Source organism: Quercus robur, chromosome 8 (assembly GCF_932294415.1).
Source record: "Quercus robur chromosome 8, dhQueRobu3.1, whole genome shotgun sequence".
Classification (NCBI taxonomy): Eukaryota; Viridiplantae; Streptophyta; class Magnoliopsida; order Fagales; family Fagaceae; genus Quercus; species Quercus robur.
In genome coordinates, this window is record NC_065541.1 from 6,086,328 (window position 1) to 6,108,552 (window position 22,225).

Consider the following 22,225-nt stretch of genomic DNA (forward strand, 5'->3'; position numbering starts at 1 on the left):
ACTTTGTCCGAAAACTATTACACCAGTTCACTTTCCTACGTGACACAAACGTGGCATCACGACCACCCTACCCTTTGGGAAAAAAAATTATATATAATAATTAAAAATTTTATATTTGTCAACCCTTAAAAAATAGTTGTGACCATGCTAAATTTTTTTTAAGCCCAGTAAAGTTAAACATTGATCTATAATTTGGTCCTCTAGAGAATATATTAGGTTCTTTCAAATAAAAAGGAAAAGTTAAAGAAAAATTTTATTGAACTAAAATCTGAAAAGAATAATAATAATAATAATAGCAGGCCCAATAGATTTTAAATCGAAGGAAAAAAAAAAAAAAAAAAAAACCAAGATCGTCCTCACTCCTCATACAGATTTTAATATCAACAAAATAATAATAATAATAATAATTAAATTGCTATAAAACCAGCCTCTTACATTGCCAGACCCACTGTCTCTGTCCAGCCTTCATCGCCTTATCCCAGTTCTCTCTCTTTCTCTTTTTCTGTGGAACTAAACTAAATATTGAAAGTAGCAGAAATGCGTATGTGTATGTGTATGTGATATACTGATATCCCTTTGCTTGCAATATATACTTATTTAACTTTAACTTGACCCAGTACTGTGATTAAGCCTTTTGGCTTATGTGTTGTTTTGTCTCTTGGGTGAGATTTGCATTGGGCAATTGGTTTGGGGTTGTGGGTAGTAAAGTAAGTAAACAAAGTAATTTTGATTAAACTATGCAATTGCAAGGCAGTGTATTTTTATTTGCTTGACAAAGATTGATATGAATGCATCTCTTTATGTCAATATTTATATTTTATACAATTCTTAGATACCAAATGATTTTGTGATGATTTCTTGACTACGCTTCTACATCTTGGGACACAACATACTAATTTGACTATCCTTTAATTGTGGTTGTATGATGACACTTTGTCCTGCTGTTTGATTGCAGATTTGTATCAGTGAAACTGATAGATGTCTGCAAGGAAGTACAATATCCAATCTGTCTATTTATAATTTAATGATTTTTAAATTCAATTTAAGAAACAGTCATTTCCAAGTGATTCTAAATTTCAAAAAACCATAATGATAGTGACACAATCCATTGGCCCTGGCCACACTATTGTAACTATTATTTGTGATAGGGGGATGAGTCATCTGAGTAAGGTTTATAGTGCTGAATATCTGTCTCAGCATGGATTGACACCCAAAGCTTTGAGCAGGCCTATGAGGTGAACCCACTATGAATTTTCATTTCCACTATTATTGTTATTAAGTTTTCCCCCCTTTGGAGTATTTTCAATAGGACAACGAACCAAATTGAGGTTAACCCACTTTGCAATCCCCCTTCATTTTTGTTCTTTTGAGGGTTTTATCTGAGCTAGTACATTCTTGTTGCTCTTTGATAGGTGATTTAGTTTGTTGGAAAATAACAGTTTTGAATGATTGCTTTTGTGGACTGAAAACTAACATATTGTTGAAAATGATAATATTTGACCATACAACTGAGTTCATAACTGTCGTGTGTATCAATATTTTACTATCAGGCTGTCATCAAGTTAATGTTTTTACATATGGAGGTGGATTACACTCTTATACATATGGATGCAAAACTAAATTAGTGAGGTGGATTATCACTTAAAGAGTGTGCATTGGGTGTATTATCAGTCATGCTAGGAACTGAGAATTTTCTATAAAATAAAAAAAAAAGAAAAAAAGAAAAAGATTAAAACGAAAAAGAGAGAAGTTTGAGACTATTTAGATTAGTTTGGTTTCACTTTCCACTATTCTGAAAACAGAGGACATGGTTATTGTACAGTATCAGTGAATCTGGTGAACCATGTTGAATCTTTCATGTACTAGCAGAAAATTTTCTTTTCTCAAATAAGATAACAAAGAATTTGAAGCATAATTAGTAGTTGCTCCCTGAAGTGAAGGGGATGTCTATGTTAGTGACAAGCAGGTATTTCAGCATCAATTCCGGTGTTGGATGTAAAAGATTAACAAAACAGAAAAGTATTCAAGCAATTTGAAGAATTTTAATTTGTCCACTATGGGATTTTGGATGCCTGTTTCGCAGTATGCTGCCAAAAGAACCATTTCAATGAAAGACGTATTATGAGATCATAGGAATGAGAAGGTCTTGTGGGATGCAGCTTTAATTTAAGCAAGTTGAAATCATAAAAATGTAGTGGCTTTGTTGATGAGATTCTTTTGCATTTCAATAGAGGGATGCTTTTCCAAATTATTTGCCAGTGGCCAATTTCTAGGAGTTAGGCTGCACATACAAGCCTTCTCAGCTCATAAGTGAATGCATCACATTTCCTGCTTTTGATTTCTACCAAAAATGGAACTGCAATCTCTTCATGGATGACTTTTACGTTGAGATTGGTTATTTATATTGGCAGGCTGAGAGTGGAACTAATGAACAAGAGAAGAAGCAAGAAGACTCACTGTTCCAACGGTCACAAGAGCAACGGTAACATTGATTCGAAGATGCTTAAAACGATGACGTTTCATTAAATGATAAACGGCATCGTTTTACTCAAGCGTGTCTTAATCACGTACTCAAGATCGCAGACGACATCGTTTTGACACAGCTCTTATTCTCTAAACAATTCTGGAATTGCTCTGCTCTTCATGACTTAGGGGCCGTTTGGATTGAGTTTTTTGATAACTCAATTCTCTGTTTCCATAACTCATAACTCAAAAATGGTGGGACCCATAGTAAAAAGGTTGTTTGGCCAAACGATAACTCTGTTTCCATCACTCAATTCTCTGATTTTTTTTGCTGTTTTCAGTTTCCATAACTCATAACTCAATGGCATTTCCGTAAATAAACACACATGAGGGACCCACAGCCGCAACTTTTGACTTTTTTTTTTTTTTTTTTCTTTTTCTTTTCCTGGGTTGGCCGTTCAGGTTTTTTTTTTTTTTTTTTTTTTTTTTTTTTTTTTTTTTTTTTTTTTTTCTTTTCTGGGTTGGCGTTGTTCTTTTCTTTTCTTTTCTTTTTTTTTTCTTTTCTTTTTCTTTTCCTGGGTTGGCTGTTCGGTTTTTTTTTTTTTTTTTTTTTTTATGGTTCGGTGAGTTGTGTATTAATAAAATAAAATAAAAAAAATTAAAAAAAAACTATTGTACTTGCTGACAGGTGTGGGACCCATGAATAGTGTGAAAAAATTGAGTGATGAAAATAAAAGTGATGTTGCCAAATGAGTGTGAAAAAATGAGTGATGAGTGATGAGTGATGAGTGATGGAAATTGAGTGATGAAAAAAGGTTACCCAAACAGGCCCTTAAGCTCCAGATATTTTCCTTATCAGATTGTAGATATTTTGTTTATCATGTACAGCTGTATTTTCTGTTAGATTTTGTTAGATAGGAATCTTCTAGAGGTAGTTACGGGCTATGTATTGTATAAATAGTGAGTAAGGGTTATGTATTCATTTCAGTGAGCTTGAATAAAATTCAGTTTCAATCTTCAGAGAATTCTTCATCTCTGGTTTTACATTTAATATCAATTTTTGGGAGAGGGAGCAGAGTATAGAATTGAAAGTGGACTATGAAATTTATGGATTCTACTGCCAGGATTTAGAAGTTCTTATTGGTTGTTCCAAGAGTGTCATGTACTAAGAAGATTTGTGAATTTATGAAATGCTTTGCAATTTTGTTGAATGTGCGAAAAGTTTTAGTAGCTAATTTGGTTTTATCGGTTGAAAGGTCAGAAGAGAGATAGAACAATGTTACAAACTTAATTATGTAAAAAATAAAAATAAAATGTTATGAACTCCTACACAGACTTGGTCTAGGAGTCTTGAATTTGTGTTTTTCAAGGATGGGACCCGGTCATTCTCATTACCTGCAAGCACTAGAGTTGAGTAGAGAAGTACGTGACTTTATAGATTGCTTCCTGCCTCCTTTGCCTGGTTTACATGAATGTGAATTTCTGTATCTAAATCATGTTTTCACATGCTGAGATAATCATGCATAAAGAATGCTGAGACTTGGCAGCACAAAACCACAATTGCATCTTGGAAACATACTTTTCCTTTTGACTGTGGTTAGCATTTTCTTATGGTCTTCAGATTGTGAAACTTTTGAATACTTCATGGAGTGGGGTTGGTCCTGGACTAATGCATGCTGCTACAAAAGGTGCTTTACAAGTGGGAAAACCAGCGGGTGGATTAAAGATAGGTAAAGAAGCTGGTGAAGGGACAGCCTCAAATTTTCATCTGTGTCAACCTTCAGAAACTTATCTTACTTGCAGATAATCTATTGCTGTCACCTGATGCTTCTCAGTTGCATGAATTGCTTTTCAATAGTGCCAGTTTTTTCTGCGAGGTAGCATGGGTTAGTGGATGCTGCAGTTAGGAGCAGTAGTTCTGATAGAATTGCTGGTGTTGCTCTTCCAGGGGGTATTGGTACTCTAGTTGAGGTGTTTGAAATATTAGCATTAATTCAACTAGAATGGATAGGGTCAGAGCTTCCTTTTCCCTTCCTTTTTTTATTTTTTAAAATTATAATCTCCTGTTCCGTTACTCTAATGAACTATGACTCATTCTATTCAAAGGAATAAGACTTTCTTGATGATTATGAGGAATCCTGGTTCATGATCTGTGTAGATGTAATGGCATGAAGAATTTTGCAACCCATAAAGCATTCCAAGATTTGGAAATGGATGTTTTGATGTCTATTTGGAGTGGGGAAAATTATTGTGAAATCCTGGATCATGATCTGTATAGATGTAATGGCATGAAGAATTTTGCAAGCCAAAAATCATTCTGAGATTTGGAAATGGATGCTTTGATGTCTCTTTGGTGTGGGAAAAATTATTGTGAAATCCTGGTTCATGATCTGTAGTTTTTCATATTTCACCTTGGAATCAGTTGACTGAATCTAATTACAAATGAAGAAATTGTCTTTTACTGTTAATTTTGTGATCCAGTAAAAATGAGTTCTCACCTATAGCTTTCTTTAATTAGTGAGCAGCCAGAAATTACCATGGTTTGGTACCTTATGCTGCTTTTTGATTGGTTATGTTTTGCAGGTACTTTGGTACCAAGAAATGGTTAACATTTTATTTTATTTATTTTTAAATGAACCATGAACAATATGGTTATTGGACAAAATAGAATGCGGCAAAAAATTAACTGTTATACATATCTTTAAGATTTTTGGTACGAGGCCTTGACTTCAAAATTCAAAGCACTACAATGGTGCCTGTGTGAACCACAGGCGCTATTGTCACTGCTGCTGCTGCTATTTCTATCACCATGGTGGTGCTCTCTTACTTGTGCAAAGTTCCCTCAGTAGGTGCCTTCTGAATTTTTGAGGATAACAATGAACTTGTGCAGTAACACGAGCAGGATTAAGTACTTCTCTGTTTGTTAAATATTAACTATTTGATTTCATTCTTTTTGGGACAACAATACTCTCATCCAAAGGAAATGAGTTAACTGCAATTATACCAGCTTGAAGATCAATTGTGGGGTAATAAGTAAATGGATTTTGACCCAAATTCAAATGAATTAAGACTATTTCGTAAAGAGAAAAAGGTTTGCCAACTACTTTGAGTAATTATTTCATTTTATTGTAAATAAGACTTACCCTTTTTTTGGTTTGCACAAACGAAAACTTTATTTATAAACCAACAAAACAGTAAAGTCCATTGTCCTCAGCAGTACAGAAGTTTTTTTCTCCCCTCTACAAGCCACTATGCATACCCCAATTACTAAGACTATGACCTACTTGGTTTGCATTCCTATTATTCCAAACAAAGGAACAACTATCAAACTCCTTTGCCAATACCAATCTATCCTCCATTTCTTATAGCATCAATATATGATCACTTTCTGCAATTTCATCTCTTCAAAAATCTAAATGTTCCAAAAGAAGAATAGCCTGAGCAACTACTGTTATTGGTGCAACCCACATAATTTTCTTGACCCACCTAACTTTTATATTGCCCCAATCACAGATTGAAATGGCAATACAAGCTCTGTCATTATTCAGTCACATCACAATTAAGCTTCAAAAGGCCCGTGAGAGGCTTCCTTCACTTCTTGGCTTTCATCAATAGAAACATTTCTCTTGAATGATGCAGAAGCATGCTCTTCTAAAACTCTCATGAAGCTTTAAATTCTGCAAATTTCCGCCAAGATCGTCACCCGTCTGTGTGAACCTGTGTGATTGAGAAATACTATTAGCTAATCTCAGAGAATTCTCTTTTATTACTTAAGATCCATACCGGTTTATTAGGACTGCTTCTTAGTAGCAATGGGGATTTCATAATGGCATTTAATGGCTCTTCATCAAATAAGCTTTTTAACTAGTCTAAACTCCATCCATGGCCATTAGTTTGAAAATCAAATAAATTCTGTTTGTAATCGTGCCTAAAACATTTGGGAATGCAATAATGTGAATCTGTTTATCTATAACAGATGATTGGATGAACACAGAGGAGGCTGCACATGTATTTCAGGCCTGGTTCAAAATGAACCCCCTGCGGCCGCCTTGAAAAGAAAGAAAATTTATATGTATAAAATATTTTTTATACTAATTTAATTTTAAATATCTTTATAATATTAATATCAATGACAAATAGATAATGACAATGATATAAAAATAAAAATGTTAAATAAACTTAATAAATAGAATAATCAAGCCTACATTGACTGTGGGTTCCTCAGATGTACTGATTTAGAGCCTTTGGCTTTTGCACAGTATCCTTTGGAGTCCCACATCGAAAGAATCTTCCCCCACTTTCTGCCTTATAAACTCTGAAGCGAAACCTTATAACTAATGGTACACTACTCCTTCGCTTGCACTTTTTGGTAATATTCATAAGTCCCACTATACTATTTCAGCTAATTTTTATCTTTATCTATAGTACTTTCTGTAAAAAGTTTTCAATTTCAACAAAATAAATAGATCTCAAATAAACCCTAAATATACAAAAACTACTTTAAAATTATTTTATCTATTTTATCACCTTCCATCATTAAAATTAAAATTAAAATCATATTACACCGTTGGGGCTATATTTTAAAATAAAAATAATTAATTAATTGATATTCAGCTACAGTAATTAATTTGCCTGTTGCGAAGTTCTGGGAGTTAGGCTGCACATACAAGCCTTCTCAGCTCATAAGTGAATGCATAACATTACCTGCTTTTGATTTCTACCAAAACAAATGGTCTTCATGGATGACTTTTATGTTAAGATTGGTTAAATATATTGGCAGGCAAGTAAGGATTGTGATTCTACAAAGGCAAATGAACAGTTTGGATAAGTAGAAACAAATAGCATTCTTATATATCTAAAAGGAACAACTTAAATTTTGTTTTTTAATTATTCTTCAGTTCATGCCTAGATATCTGGGTCCTATTACTTTCTTGTCAAACTTATCCAATTGTACTTTTAATATCAATTTTTGGTAGTGGGGGTCAGAGTAGAGAATTGAAAGTGAACTATGAAATTTATGGATTTTAATGCCAGGATTTAGAAATTCTTATTGTAGTTCCAAGAGTATCACGCACTAAGAAAATTTGTGAATTTATGAAATGCTTTGCGATTTGGTTGAATGTGCAATAAGGTTTAGTAGGGAGTTTGGTTTTATTGTTTGACAAGAAAGAAAAGAGAGAGAACAATGTTATGAACTCTTACACTAACTTGGGCGTGGACTCGTGTACTTGCATTCTTCAGGGATGTGACTTGGTCATTGTCATTATCTGCAAGCACTAGAGTTGAGAAGAGAGGCATGTGACTTTATGTATGGCTTCCTGCCTGCTTTGCCTTTCATACATGCATGTAAATTTCTGTATGTTTTCACATGCATAAAGAATGCTGAGACTTGGAAACACAACCACAAAATGCATTTTGGAAATATACTTTTCCCACTGACTGTGCTTAGCCTTTTCTTATGATCTTCCACTGTCCATGGAGCAGATTGTGAATCTTGTCAATTGCACTTCAAGAAGTGGGGTTGGTCCTGGGCTAATGGATGGAACTACTAAAGGTGCTTTACAAGCATGAAAACCAGTGGGTGGATTTAAGATTGGAAAAGAAGCTGGTGAATGGACAGCCTCAAATTTTCATTCATATCTACCTTTAGAAACTTACCTTACTTGCAGGTGATACTATCGTTGCTACCATATCACCAAATTTTGATACATCTCATTTGCATGAATTGCTTTTAATAGTGCAGGTCTTTTATTTTTATTTTTGAGGACAGGAGGAATTGTTCTGATAGTACTGCTTCTTGTTTCTCTTCCTGGTTGTATTGGTGCTCTAGATGAGGTGTTTGATTCAACTGGAACGGATAGGGTCAGAGCTTCATGTTCCCTTACTTTGGTGAACTATGACACAATCTATTTAAAGCTATTAGGCTTTCTTGATGATTGTAAGGATTGTGTTACATTGTCCAAAGGAGAGGTTGCATCTATGGACAGTTTGCAGCAGTAACTCAAGAGGCTTTAGCATTCTTTAATATATCTTTGGAGCGCGAAAAAATATTGTAAATTCCTGGTTCATGATCTGTACTTTGTCACATTTCAGCATGGAATCAGTCATAGTTCAAGTGGTGCTTTGCTAAGTTTGTTTTTTTTTGCTCTCTAAAATATTTCAGGTAGTGCTTTGCTTTGTGAATAATGGAATAATGCTAAATATGAATTAAGGCTCTCTAAATTAACAAATAGCTAGTGAAACCAGTGCCTTGTTGTATAGTAAAGAAGGTGATGCTAAGTTTGGAAATTCATGTTTAGTATAGGATGTTGTGTTTGTTGATAATTAGGGTTGATTTTATTTTGCTTGCATTTCAATTTGTGGCTCTATGCTAGCTTTGGTATCAGGGAACCTAGCTCGAGTTGTTGTTATTACTGAGGGGAGTGCTTGCTACAGTTGCCCATACCCCTATTGATGCAAATGCCTTGTGGTTATCCCTGATAATACTGCTATTGGGAATGTGTATTTGGAATGTGTTTTCAATGAGCAGAGTTCCGTGACCAATGACTTTCTCTTATTCCTGCCATGATCTTCAATGTTTACGTTATTGACTAGTGAGGGAAAATATGCACCATGGACAATTTGATAGCAGCAGGAAACACTTGGGTATACTTGATTCTTGAAATATATAAAGTTCCTTGAAATTTTGAAAATGATAATTATATCTTGCTTCCAGTTCAACATGCTTAAACCATTTCTTTAGCTTAACCTCTTGCACAAGAATATCCACACCGACCACACCATATGCAATTTAGTTGTTAGATAAGGCTTGAAGCAAGATAAAGCAAGAATTGTCTTCTTATCATCTCTAGGATTATTATTGTAGCCAGTTTTTCACATCTGTTTTTGAGAGGTAGGATCCAATTATTGTAGGTGTCTGAAGACTCTGAAATGTGAAGAATTTTTAGATTTCAAAATATGTTGGCTTGGTGAGGAAAGCTGTAGGAGATCAATGACTGCCTGTCTAACTACTCAAATATGACATAGCCTCTTTTTTTCCCTTTAGCTTTCTTTGCCCCTCTTTTTTGAACTGCAACCTACTTAATTTTTCATCTCATTGCAAATTTGTCCAAGTCTCAAATACTTGAATCCCTTGGAGCTATTGTTGAAAGGGTAAGACCTGTCTCAATTACAAACACAAACCACTTTGTGAATATTACACGGAGAAGGGCTCTGGAAGCGAATGAAGCAGCATCAAAGCATAGAGAAGCTGACCAAATGAATGGAAACCTTGTGGAACAAACCATTGATTACACAACTGGTGAAGAGAAACAAAGTTTGGCTCTACCACATAATTGTAAAGTTCGCTTCTTTGCTGATCATTTTGAAAATCTATCAAACTTCTGAGCACACAATGAGGGTACAGGGCCTGAGATTTGGCAACAAACAGGGTAGTTTAGATGCATTTGTCGCAACTGCAGGCACAGGACAGACAGTGGCTGGTCTTTCCATGATTCTCCAAGTCATTTTATTTTCCCTCCTTTAATTTAAACATTCATATTATATTTGTCAATGAATCCCTTAGCATGTGTTCAACAGGAAAAGAATTTAAACAATAAGTGCTTCTTGATAGATCCCCCTGGTTCTGGTTTATTCAAAAAGGTTACAAGGAGGGGCGATGCACACTAGAGAGGACGAAGAATGAAGAATCCATTTGACACAATAACAGAAGAACTTGGAATAAATAGATTATCATAGAATTTCATGACAGCAAAACTTGACGGGGCTTTCAGAGGCACAGATTTGGAAGCTGTTGAAATGTCTTGGTAAGTGCATGCCTTTGTTTTTCTAAAGTGATATATTTTGTTGATACTTGATAGGATGAGAAATGAAACCAATGGGAAAAAGATTGGGCCCATTCTACCAGTTTGCTGTTTTGTTGATTCTACTGTACTGTGGATTTTTTCCCTTTATTTTCCACCATTAATATTTTCCAGATGACAAAACCAAAAAAAAAAAAAAAAAAAATCCACTCTTTCACCCATTTTCCTTTGCTAGAACACAAATACTTTCTGTGTGTTTTAATGCTATGCTTCTTGAACTTTTATCAGGTTTCTTTTGAAGAATGATGGGTTCTTTCTTGGAAGTTCATTGGCCATGAATTGTGTCCGAGCCATCAGATGTTCAGTGACACAATCCATTGGCCCTAGTCACTCTACTGTAACTATGATTTGTGATAGTGAGATAAGTCATCTGAATAAATTTTACAGTGCTCAATATCTATCTCAGCATGGATTGACTCTCAAGGCTACAAGATTAGAGCTTCTGGGACATTAGATGAGTCAGTGTGATCAAGAGCTTTGACCTAGATGTTTATTTTACCTCCATCCAAAGTTTGGGTAGGCCTATGCAATTATATTTCTCTAACAAAGTTTTGTACATCTCGGTTAAGATAATGTCAATTTTTTGTTTCATTCTATTCAAGACACCAATATGTATTTTCAATAAGAGGTGTACAATATATATTGTATTCAAAGCTGTGTACAAGGATGATTGAAATCATTTTGTCAAGTAAAGTTGAATGAATTAATGCCAATTACCAGGTATTATGGTCTATGGCAATGTCAAGAGGAAATAAGTTTGCCAAAAAAATTTGAGTAGTTAGTTCATTTTACTGTGAATATGACTCTTAAGAGCATCATTGTAGAAGGATATTAACAATGAATACTACTTATCTTGCTTGGCTTTTCCTTCTAATCTCTAACCTTTGAGTCATTATAAACAATAAAGCATTTTGAAAATTAACTCAGTTCTGCCTTTTAATCTCTTAACTTCTGAGCCATTGTGAAATAGGAAGACTTGAAATCAACCTGTTGGCGTGCCTAAAACATTTGGATATGCAACAATGTGAATATGTTATAACCACACACATGTTATAATTCAAAATTAAAACTCATTATTGTGGCTCTTAATGTCCATCCCTGATCCTCCATCATCCAGTGGCCTAGTGTCCACACCAACAAAACTCTTTTTGTCTGTGTGTGTGTGTGTTCATGCTATTGTTTGTGACTATCCTTTGTGATAGTGGGATGAGACATCTGTGTATGTATTACAATGCCAAATATCTGTCTCAGCGTAGATTGATACCCAAGGTAATTGGATTAGAGTTTTTGGGCATCAAATGAGTTAGTGTGACCTCGATTCTTGACTTGGCTGTTTCTCTCCACTTCTACCAATGTTCAAGCAGCCCTATGCAGCTATATTTCTCCAGCAAAGTTCCCTTAGAAGGTGCCTTCTAAATTTAAGAGGATAACAATGAACTGGAGCAGTAATACTAGATAAGGACTATGTACATCTCTGTTTGTAAGGATAATGACATTTTTGTTTCATACTTTTCAGAATAACAGTCTTTATCTAATTCAAAGGGAAGGTGTTAACTACAATTATTTTAGTTAGACGATCAATTGTGGGGCAATAAGTTATTTAATGAATTTAAGACCCAAATTCACATGAATGATTAAAATTTAAGACTATTTTGTCAAGAGAATAAGGTTTTCCAAACTAAATTGAAAACACAACTTCAGTATAAACTCATTTTACATTGAAATTGTGTTTTTGGAAACTTGATTTCATTGTAAAATTTGAATTTTGAATGCTTACATAAGAGGCTATTCTAGTTGGAAAGGTACTTTGATGAACCAAATGAGAAATAATCAACCATGGAACAAGCCTCTCAATCTACCCAAATCTTTGGTAACATCTATCATTGTTAGCGTTTTCTCTATATCTTACTCAGTACATGTCTAGGCAAGGACCAATACAACTTGACGCGGACTTGGCAGATGGTGTTTTAGTTGAGATCCTAATATGGATTGGTATGATTGATTGAGGAAGGGGGTAGTGTTTGAATGCTTTGATGGGGTTGTTTCAAAAGCTGCATACAGTTGTGGTCATTTTGGGTTGTGACTTTCCGTAAATGGATCAATTTTTGCTCTGCTACCATATTTGATGCAGTACAAGGTTTGTAAACTTGTCTAGGTATTTATAAAGAAAAAACATAACAAACCTAGGGCTTCACCACTTAAGGCTGCTTGAAATCACCACTCAAGTTTTTTCTTTGATGTATCTCTCCACTAGTGTACAAAGTTCAAGCAGCCCTATGCAACTATATTTCTCCAGCAGAGTTCCATCAGAAGGTGCCTTTTGAATTTAAGAGGATAACAATGAACTGGAGCAGTAAAAGTAGAGAAGGATTAAGCACATCTCTGTTTGTTAGGATAAAGACATTTTTGTTTCATACTTTTTAGGACAACAATATTTATCTCATTCAAAGGGAAGGTGTTAACTGCAATTATACCAATTAGAAGATCAATTGTGGAGCAATAATTTATTTAATGAATTCTCAACCCAAATTCACATGAATGATTAAAATCTAAGACTATTTTGCAAAAGGAAAAAGGTTTGCCAAATTAAATTGAGAAATCATATATATTCTAGAAAAAGAAAATTTACAAACCAACTAAACAATACAAAAGTCTTTTTCTCCCTCAACAAACCACTATACATAGCCAGTTACTAAGACCATGAACTACTTAGTTTGCATTCCTTTTATTCAAACAAAAGAACAATTATCAAAACCCTTTGCCAATAACAACCTATCCTTTGGTTCTTATAGCATCAATACATACATACCTTAAGGGTCTGCCATAATGATAACTTCCCAATCACAGGTTAAAACTGCCATACAAGCTCTGTCATCATTCAGTTGCATCACAATCAAACTTCAAGAGGCCTTTCAGAGGCTTTGTTCACTGCTTGGATTTCATCACTAGAAGCATTCCTTTTCAATGATGCAGAAGCATGCTCTTCAAAACTCTCATGAAGCTTTAAATTCTGCAAATTTCCCAAAAGCACTTCACCGGTTTGTGTGAACCTGTGTGATTGAGAAATACCATTAGCTGATCTCATAAAGAATTCTCCTTCATTACTTAAGATGCATACCAGTTTGTTAGGACTGCTTCTTAGTAGCAATGGGGATTTAATAATGTCATTAAATGGCTCTCCATCAAATTAGCTTTTTTAACTTTTCTAAATTCTATCCATGGCCATTTGTTTGAAAATCAAGTGAGTAAATTTTGTTTGTTGTCATGCCTAAATCATTTGGATATGCAATAATGTGAATCTGTTTATGTATAACATATGATTGGATGAAATCAAGTGAGTAAATAATTACTGACGGAACGAACCTCTCAATCCGTCTGAGTTGTTTGGTGACATCAACCATAGTTGGCCTTCTTTGTGGATCTTCCTCTGTACATGTCAAGCCAAGGTCTGCCACAGCCTGTAATTGGTACTGTAAACTAGCACCTCCTTCAGCCAAGATTGCAGGATCCACAATCTCGTTTATGCAACTACCGTGAGCACGGTTATGTATGTATGCTACTAAAGAAGAATCTTCATCAATAGTCCATCGGGTTGTATTAAGAGAATCCTCTCCAGTTAAAAGTTCTAGAAGAATCCGACCAAAATCATAGACATCAGCTTTCTCAGTTACCTTGCCTGTTGCTTTAAACTCAGGGGCGCCGAGACCAAAATGTCGAAAGCCTTCAAAACCTTCCACGTCAGCTTCACCTTCGGGAATTGATACAGAAAAATAAAAGCCGGACAATTTGGGAACATCATTTTCATCTAATAAGATACAGCGCATGGAGATAGCCATGTGGATGACAGGTCTAGGGAAGGCAGTATGGAGATAAGAAAGAGCATGAGCAATCTGCCTTGCAATCTTTAACCTTCTCTCCCACACCATCGGCTGATGTTGTAGTTCAGTAACACGGGAGACATAAATTCGATTAGAAAGGAAACCATTGGCGGCAAATTCAAACACTAAAAAGGGATATGGAGTGTGGAGACAACAGCCTACGGGCTTTAATACATTGCTGTGACCACTCATTTGTGCAGAAATCACTAAATCATTGATGCCTAAATCGGCCCAACCATCTAAATGCTTAATGAAAACTATTCGTCCTTCAAGAGAACCCTTGTACCAATAAATTCCCAGATGTTGAGGAGGATAATTGTCGGTTGCTTGGCGGAGTTGTTGAGGGGAGAAGGTACGGATGGGAATAGGCTTGGCATTGCGAACAAAAGAACTTTTAATGAGAACAATTCGTCCTTCAAGAGAAACCTTGTACCGAATAGAGAACCCCGTTACCAGCTGTTCAGAAGAAAAGTTGTTGGTTGCTTGGCGGAGCTGTTGAGCGGAGAAGGTACGGATGGGAATAGGCTTGGCATTGCGAACAAAAGAACCCTTAATGAGAACAGTTCGTCCTTCAAGAGAAACCTTGTACCGAATAGAGAACCCCGTTACCAGCTGTTCAGAAGAAAAGTTGTTGGTTGCTTGGCGGAGCTGTTGAGCGGAGAAGGTACGGATGGGAATAGGCTTGGCATTGCAAGAGGCAATCAGCTTCTCAAGTAACTTGCTTCCATTCTCATAAAACGCTCTCTCTCTTTCCTCTCTTTCCTTTCTTTCCCTTCTTGTTTTATTAAAGAAATGATCTGACGTGAACCAACTCCAGCGCATAATAGCTTGAATGTGGAACTTGCTACTCTGCTACCGAGGGAGGCTCAATGGAGCGTTTCATTCGATTGTGGATAACAATTAAATGCTTACAATTCAAAGTGAAGGGAAGTAAATACCGTTCAAAGTCCATACCCCATGTGTTGACTTGGGAGGCGCAGCGGTTTCACATTAGTTGTTGATTTGTCAATTGTCATCCACGCATCTCTCTTTCTTTTTTTATTTTTTATTTTATTTTTAAGGGACTCTTTTTTTATTTGCTTTAGTGCTTTACAGTAAGTTCCATTCAACCAAAAATGAAAGATGTGTATTGTTGAATTTGTTTGTTTGTTTGTTTGTTTTTTTTTTTTTTGGTCTCAAATCCCATATATATATATATATATATATATATAAACATTTGTTGAATTAATACATTGCAAATCTCTTTATTGAATTACACACTCTGTTTATTTTTTATATGAACACCAAAATTTAAAGTTTTTAACATGAACGTCAAACTTTGAGTTAATTGACTATCATGTATTATAGAACATAACCTCTATCGAGTGAATAATTTAAAAGTGCAAAATACCTCAAAATAGAGAAAATCCAAACTATCATTTTATATAATAAATAATTATCCATCTCTTATTAACTTTATATTTTACAAACTTGAAAAATATATAGGCCTGTTTGGTAGTAAATATATTCTTTCATTTTTATGTGGTGATTTTAAAAAATACAATGAAGGGTTTTATGATAGATTTTGTTAATTTTATGAAATACATTTATATAAAATAAAACTCATAAAATGCATAAGTAAATATATTCTTTCATTAATATGTTTATCATAATTAAGGGAAATCCTAATGTGTACTTCATTTGAGCATATGTGAAAAATGCATATACATACCACAAATGGTAAAGGAGAAAGAAAAAGTTGCTAATCCCTTTTAATATGGTTAATTGCTTTGCCTCAATTAGTTGCCCAAACAACATTCTGCTTATTCATACCACAACCACAAATCACAATGTAGCATTAGCCATTTGTAATTGCAAAATTGAAAGTATGAATTTCTTTAATAGCTCTGCCTTCGTTTCTTTTGGATAATATGTCTTTACTGAATCAAAATCAAACCACAAAAATCATATAAAAATCACCAAATTAGAGTTTAAAATTATAATTAAATTTTTAACAGAAATCTAGGCACAATTGCAAAAAAATTCCATGTAACTAAGTCACACTTAGAAATATTGGACCATTTTTTTCTTTTCATAAATAGAGGGGTCCATGGGATGAGAGGGCTAACAATTTTCTCCCCAAAACTTTTATTGTAGGAATATAAAAGTTTTTCATTGTAGACTTTTCACGATTAAAGAACATGATTTGCCAACTAATTAAACTAGAGTTTTTAGTACCTATAGCAATTTCACAACATCAAGAACAAACCCCAATGTATACAGTGTCAAATTCCATAGTCTCCTATTACATCAAATGAGTGTTTAATTTTTCTCGCAAAGTATTGAATAGTAAAGCTTCTGGGCCATAGTCTCAATTACAACTCTCAATCATGTTGGACTTGGATGACACCTATCAACAACATATCATTATGAGATGCAAAAAAAAATTGGAGTGTACACAACATTTAGTATGAATGGGAAGAAATTTCATCTTATTCCAATTGGTTAGGTTAGTAAGGACCTATTCCAATTTACTGATCTTTGGAATTTTGTATACAAGTAATAATCAAGGAAACTTCCGCCTAAAATAAGTCGGACCTTTGGCAAGAGAGAAAATTGATGTCTAGACAAATCAAGCTAAGGCCGACCAAAATGGACCATATTCTTAATTTCTTATCTCTATTTGTTCCATGTACAAGACTTACAATCAATGCTTGGCATATAAAAGTTGAACATCTTATCTAAAGTCCATCCTCTGAAAGCTTGGGAAAAAAATTCATTTAAACCAACACAATATATAAATTATAAAGGAATCAAAGAAAAAATGTCAAAAATAATGAAAATTTAATCTATGCTTAAATTCTTATAAGGATGAACACAATAGCAATATCCTTAAAAAAAAATCTATGCTTATTTTGTACGTATGATAAAGTCCTATCATAAAGTTTTTTGAGACTCATGTTGATCAGTGATTAAGAGATATAAAGGAATAATCATCAATATATATAAGCAAAGTTCTCATGCAGGAGTGCATGAGGTTTTGCCAAGTGACGCTCTAATTTTGCATTTAGCATTTTTTTACTGTTACCCAAAAGTTTACATTAACTTATTTTACTGTTATCTCATTAGTCTGTTAGTAATTGCCTAACCTTACATCACACATTTCTCTCTTTTTCATGTCTTTTAGCATACCTACCATTTTAATATTTTTTTTAAAAGCAAAAAAATAATAATTAAGGACTAATAGTAATAACTAACCAGATAAGGCCTTGGAGGGAGATAGAGAGTCACAAAAATGTTGTGGATTGTTAAATAAAATGCATTATTTCATTACAAAATCAAAATGCATTGTTTCACCATAAAAGACCTGAGACTGACAAAACATTTGAAAGAGAGGAAAAGAGAAATCTAAGGGGTCGTTGCCTCCATCATATTGGCCTCCCACCATCATCAAAACGCTGAAACCCCTACGGGCATTTTTTTTATTTCTTTTTAAATTAGAGGATTAAATATGATTTAGGTTTGGGTAATTTGGTTGGATAATTTTTGTTTTGGGTATATAAGTAGAGAGAATATTTAGTACGCAATGTAAATCCATATTCTATCATGATTTTAAATTATCTATAAGACACGTGCATACGCACTTGCCCACACTATGTTTTAATGTCGCACTATCAATAAGTGGAAGACAATGAGAGAGTTTATTTTTTATTCTTTTGAGAATACTAAGTATTTTTAACACACACACACACCTATTGGGAGAGGGGAGAAAGTTTTTTTAAAGAAACTTACAGTGATGTATATCCAAAAGAGCCTTACTCTTGGATACACAGCACAAGTTTCTTTTACTTACACTCATTTTCCAATGTGAGATTTACCCACTATTTTTTCTTTTGAGAATATTAAGTAAATTTAACACACACACACACACACACACGAGGAGAGGAGAGAAGTTTTTTTAAAGAAACTTGCAGTGGTGCATATCCAAAAGGGCATACTTTTATTTCATAGTGATGATGTTTGAAATCAGTAAGGTAGAATGGCCTGGCTTCGGTGGGCTGTTCAAGCGGTTGATGGCCTGCAAGGAAGAGAAGGCGATCAAAAGAGGAGACCGGAGAAGACCGGTCGAACCCCCTCCGATGGAGAAGTTAGATTTGTAGGAGAGTAAGTTCCAAGTGTTTTGGAAATGTGTCTGAGAGAAAAGACTTACCTCTGTCGGGTCCAGACCGGTCTCTTATATAGGGAGCCAGGGGCGGTTATTTGTTCGATAACCTCCCCAGGTTTTGTGGAATCCAACAACTCCGGAGTAACCTCCCTCAACGGATATAAAATGGTAACTGCTAAATGGAGGTTAATTTATTCGAAGGGTTTGTCGAGATAGTTGAGGGTTGCTGAAAGTCTAAGTGTTGAGGGTTCGTCCGTCTGGTGTAGGGTGGTTTAGTCGTCCAAGGATATTTGACGACTTCTCATGGACGAACCTCATGGACGATCCTCATGGACGATCTTTTCGTCCATGGGAGACTTAAACTTATGGAGTGGTGCTATTATTTAATGGACGTCTCTCCTTCTTCTGGGTTGACTCTTGGATCAATCTGTGCTGTAGGCTCTGGACGAACCATTTGGACGAGCTGGAGATGGATTATTTTCCGCTTCTCTATCAGTTGCCCCTTTGTTCAAAGGGTCGTCCAGGACATCGTTGTGATTTTGGCTAAATTTCACTTTTTCGTACGCCACGTGTCGCGAGACTGTTGGTTAGCCAGTCCTGTCGATCTCGTTTCCCAAAAGAATCGCCACGTGTCTGTATCTGAGTGGTGAACGTCGTTTCGTTGACCCTGTTGCTGGGGCCTATAAATAGTACATTCTCTTTCATGCCCCTCACTTTTTTTCTCATTCTCTCTTCTGCCAATTCGTCCAAGATTCTCGTCTAGCTCTCGTCCTAGTTTCATCAGGTATTTCTTCTTTTCTTTTTTTTTTTAGGCTCTCATTTTAAGTCTTCTACATTCCAAACATGTCTTCATCGTCTAGTTTAGAGAGAGAGATAGACGACTACCTGGACGGCTCTGAGAGTGAGGGTAGTATAGGTAGTTCGTCCTGTAGTGATTCCTCAGACGAGCATTACTCGTCTGGGGTTCCTGGCATTCCTTTAGAGGAATTTCAGGAGCAACGACGTAGGGCAGCTTCTGGATCTAAGGCTAGTTCGTCCAGAGAGCCATCTAGTCCTCCTCAAGACGAGGAGGAGGACGAAGAGGATGTGATCTATAGTTGTGCCCCAGAGGTAGCATCCACCTTAGACGGCGCTAAGTTGAAAACTCTTGTAGATAGATACCAAATCCCTAAAGAGCTTAACCCTCGTCTACCCCAGCCTGGTGAATGGTGTTGTTCCCCTTCCTCTGGCTTAGGGGTATATACTTCTTACCTATTAGCTGGCCTTAGGTTTCCCTTAAACTCTTTCTGCAGAGAACTCCTCCAAAGGTTGGGTATTGGGCCAAACCAGCTCAACCCCAATGGCTGGAGGACGATTGTTGCCATGCAAGTATTATGGCGTGAGGCACTGGAAGGGAACCGTCCAATTACAGTGGACGAGTTCCTTTACTGTTATAAGCCCTCAGAGATCAAAAAATCTGCTGGGTTCTACCAGTTTTCGTCCAGAGGTACATATTACAGTTTAATAACGGGCCGTAGTTCGTCTGACCGGCTTTGGAAAAAAGAATTTTTTATTATTTCTGGAAATTGGGCTGGGGACCCAGCTGATGTGGGTATTCCCCTCTTCCCACCTTTTACCAGCCCTCTAGGTCGTCTTCGTCCTGAGGGTATGTCTTTCTTTCCATTTTACCCTGTTTGTCCCTTAAAATTTCTTATCTGTTACTCGTCTAACCATTTATCTTGGTGATGCAGCTGTTGTTCGTCCACGCTTGGACAAGTTTTCCTTGGACCGGATAGACGTGGTTCGCACCTTTCCAGGAAGGACTTTCCACGACTTAGTTACTCTTAGTCGTCTAGCAACTTGGGGACTTGGTCCACTTCCTACGGCTGAGAACCTAAGTCACGAGGAGGTCACTCGTCGAAGTAAGTGTCGTCCATTATATTCTATTATTTCAGCTCTCTTTTTTTTTTTTTTTTTTTTTTTAAATTTTTTTTAATTTTTCTGATTAATTTTTCTCGTCATAGGGATAAGCACAATGAGGGAAAACAAGGAAAAAACAGTGGCTAGCGGGGACGAGGATGTTGCTGCTCCAACTCCCAAAGTGGCTTCCGTCCAGGCTGGGAAGAGGAAGTCCAAGGGTATTTCAAGCAATGTGGACCTGGACGACCTTCCCAGTCGTCGTGGCCACAAGAAGCAAAAACCAAGTAAGACTTCCCTTCCCAAGGTTCCAAAGTTCGTTCCACCAACAGTGAACTTGGACGAGCCTGTGGACGTGGAGCCCGTCCAAATAGTTCATCCTGTCCAGTCTGATCCTCCCCCTGCTCCCAAAACTTCTTACAAGCCTAGCCCGTCTGAGCCCTCTGATCGTCCCTCTAATTTGGTTCTGGACGAGGGTTATGCATGGAGGACGTTCAAAGGGATCGTCACTGATCATGAAGTTAACGAATGTTACAACATGTCAGTGAAGGAGTTTGAGCGTTCTGGCATCCATGACCTTTTCAAGGTAAGTTTCTTCCTCGTCCTTGTGTGTAAACATTTAACTTTTGAATGAAATGTCTAACTCCTTTTCGTCCAAATGCAGGCTATGTCAAAGTTTTATACAGCGACTTGCCAGGCCAAGGAGCTTGCTACAGAGGCCAAGACTGCCAAGGATAAGGCTAAGGAGCTAAGCCATGAGGTCTTATCCAAGAAGGGGGAGGTCATTAGGTTGACCGAGGACTTTAATCGTCTGCTGGGAAGCGAGACGAAGCTGAAGAACGATGTTGAGGAGCTCAAAGCTGACAACTTAGAGAAGGATACCCGCATCGTCCATCTAGAAGGACAAGTTGCAGAGCTTACCTCGTCCTTGGAGAAGGCACGTGAAGAAGCAATTGCTGCTTTTAAGAAGTCTGACGAGTATAAGAATCGTCTAGACAGTCATTATGCAGCTGGTTATGAAGACTTCCGTGCTGATGCCAAAGACGCGTATCCTGATTTGGACTTTAACTCGTTCAAGCTTCCTCTTGCTACCGAGAGTTCTGTGTTGCAGACGAGTTCCGAGGACGTCAACATCATGGACGATGCTAACACTGAAGTTACTCAGGACGAACCCAAGTGAAGTCTATTTCTTTAGAGAATTTGTTTTTATTTGCTTTTCATGGAAGTGCCCGTTGTTTTGGGCTTTTTACTTTTTTTTTTTTTTTTTTTTTTTAAAAGCTCATGCAAGTACAATCATCTCGTCCAGGATTGTGGACGAGCTTTATATATTCAAAACTAAATGGGTTTTTGGACGTTGGTCGTCCACCCTTTAAATGAAAGAAATGAATAATTCTATTTTCACTTCCATTGTTGTTTGAATATATATGTTTTCAGCTTTATGTATGAACTTTTTATTATCATATCAGCAATGTGATTCGTCCATCTAGGAATTCAGTTCTCCTCGTCTTGGTCATGAGGGTGAATTTTACTACATCACCAAGATAAAGTATGTTGATCCCTTTGGCTAGATTTTCCATCACTCCGAAATTATGGACGATCATTTTGTCGTCCTGGATGATTAGACTTTTAGCGTTTCTCGTCCAAGGTAATGGATTGTTAAGCTAATTTTGAAGTCTTGGCTCGTCTGCGTTTCGGACGAATACTTTTGGGAATTCATCTCGTCTTGGGGTCTAGACGAGTATGCCCTTTTCATCTCGTCCCATGTTCTGGACGGATGAATCATGCTTTATTTTTCGCATGGGTTTCATCTCGTCCTGTGTTCTGGACGGATCGACTTATGTATTTGGGTTTCATCTCGTCCTATGTTCTGGACGGATGGACCTCTGTATTTAGGTTTCATCTCGTCCTATGTTCTGGACGGATGGACCTCTGTATTTAGGTTTCATCTCGTCCTATGTTCTGGACGGATGAAACTTGCTATG

General features: G+C 36.3%; 2 protein-coding genes, 1 long non-coding RNA gene and 1 pseudogene across 39 annotated transcripts in view; 3 read left to right on the forward strand and 1 right to left on the reverse strand.

Moving 5' to 3' along the window:
• The window catches only part of LOC126694325 (non-functional pseudokinase ZRK2-like), a 114,118-nt gene that overhangs the window by 9,880 nt on the left and 82,013 nt on the right, over window positions 1–22,225 (reverse strand). For 3 of the 37 annotated variants that reach the window (XM_050390525.1, XM_050390542.1, XM_050390544.1), the window contains one exon: window positions 14,056–14,361. The exons of 14 other annotated variants lie outside the window; for them this stretch is intronic. In XM_050390525.1, the coding sequence (XP_050246482.1) occupies window positions 14,056–14,361 (306 nt within the window). Of the gene's footprint in view, window positions 1–12,883; window positions 13,376–13,688; window positions 13,997–14,055; window positions 15,090–22,225 lie in introns of those variants that run through there. 20 more of the 37 variants (XM_050390522.1, XM_050390521.1, XM_050390548.1 and 17 more) reach the window with 16 other exon arrangements.
• On the forward strand, window positions 2,057–11,627 carry LOC126693996 (cysteine synthase 2-like; annotated as a pseudogene).
• Window positions 14,467–15,340, forward strand: LOC126694343 (uncharacterized). Its single transcript, XR_007645741.1, has 2 exons — window positions 14,467–14,555; window positions 14,712–15,340. It is a non-coding gene; the product is annotated as an uncharacterized LOC126694343 (long non-coding RNA).
• LOC126694335 (uncharacterized) lies at window positions 19,537–21,514 on the forward strand. Its single transcript, XM_050390569.1, has 3 exons — window positions 19,537–20,248; window positions 20,351–20,829; window positions 20,908–21,514. The coding sequence occupies exons 2-3, from the start codon at window positions 20,362–20,364 to the stop codon at window positions 21,421–21,423; spliced, it is 984 nt and encodes a 327-aa protein (XP_050246526.1). The 5' UTR covers window positions 19,537–20,248; window positions 20,351–20,361; the 3' UTR covers window positions 21,424–21,514.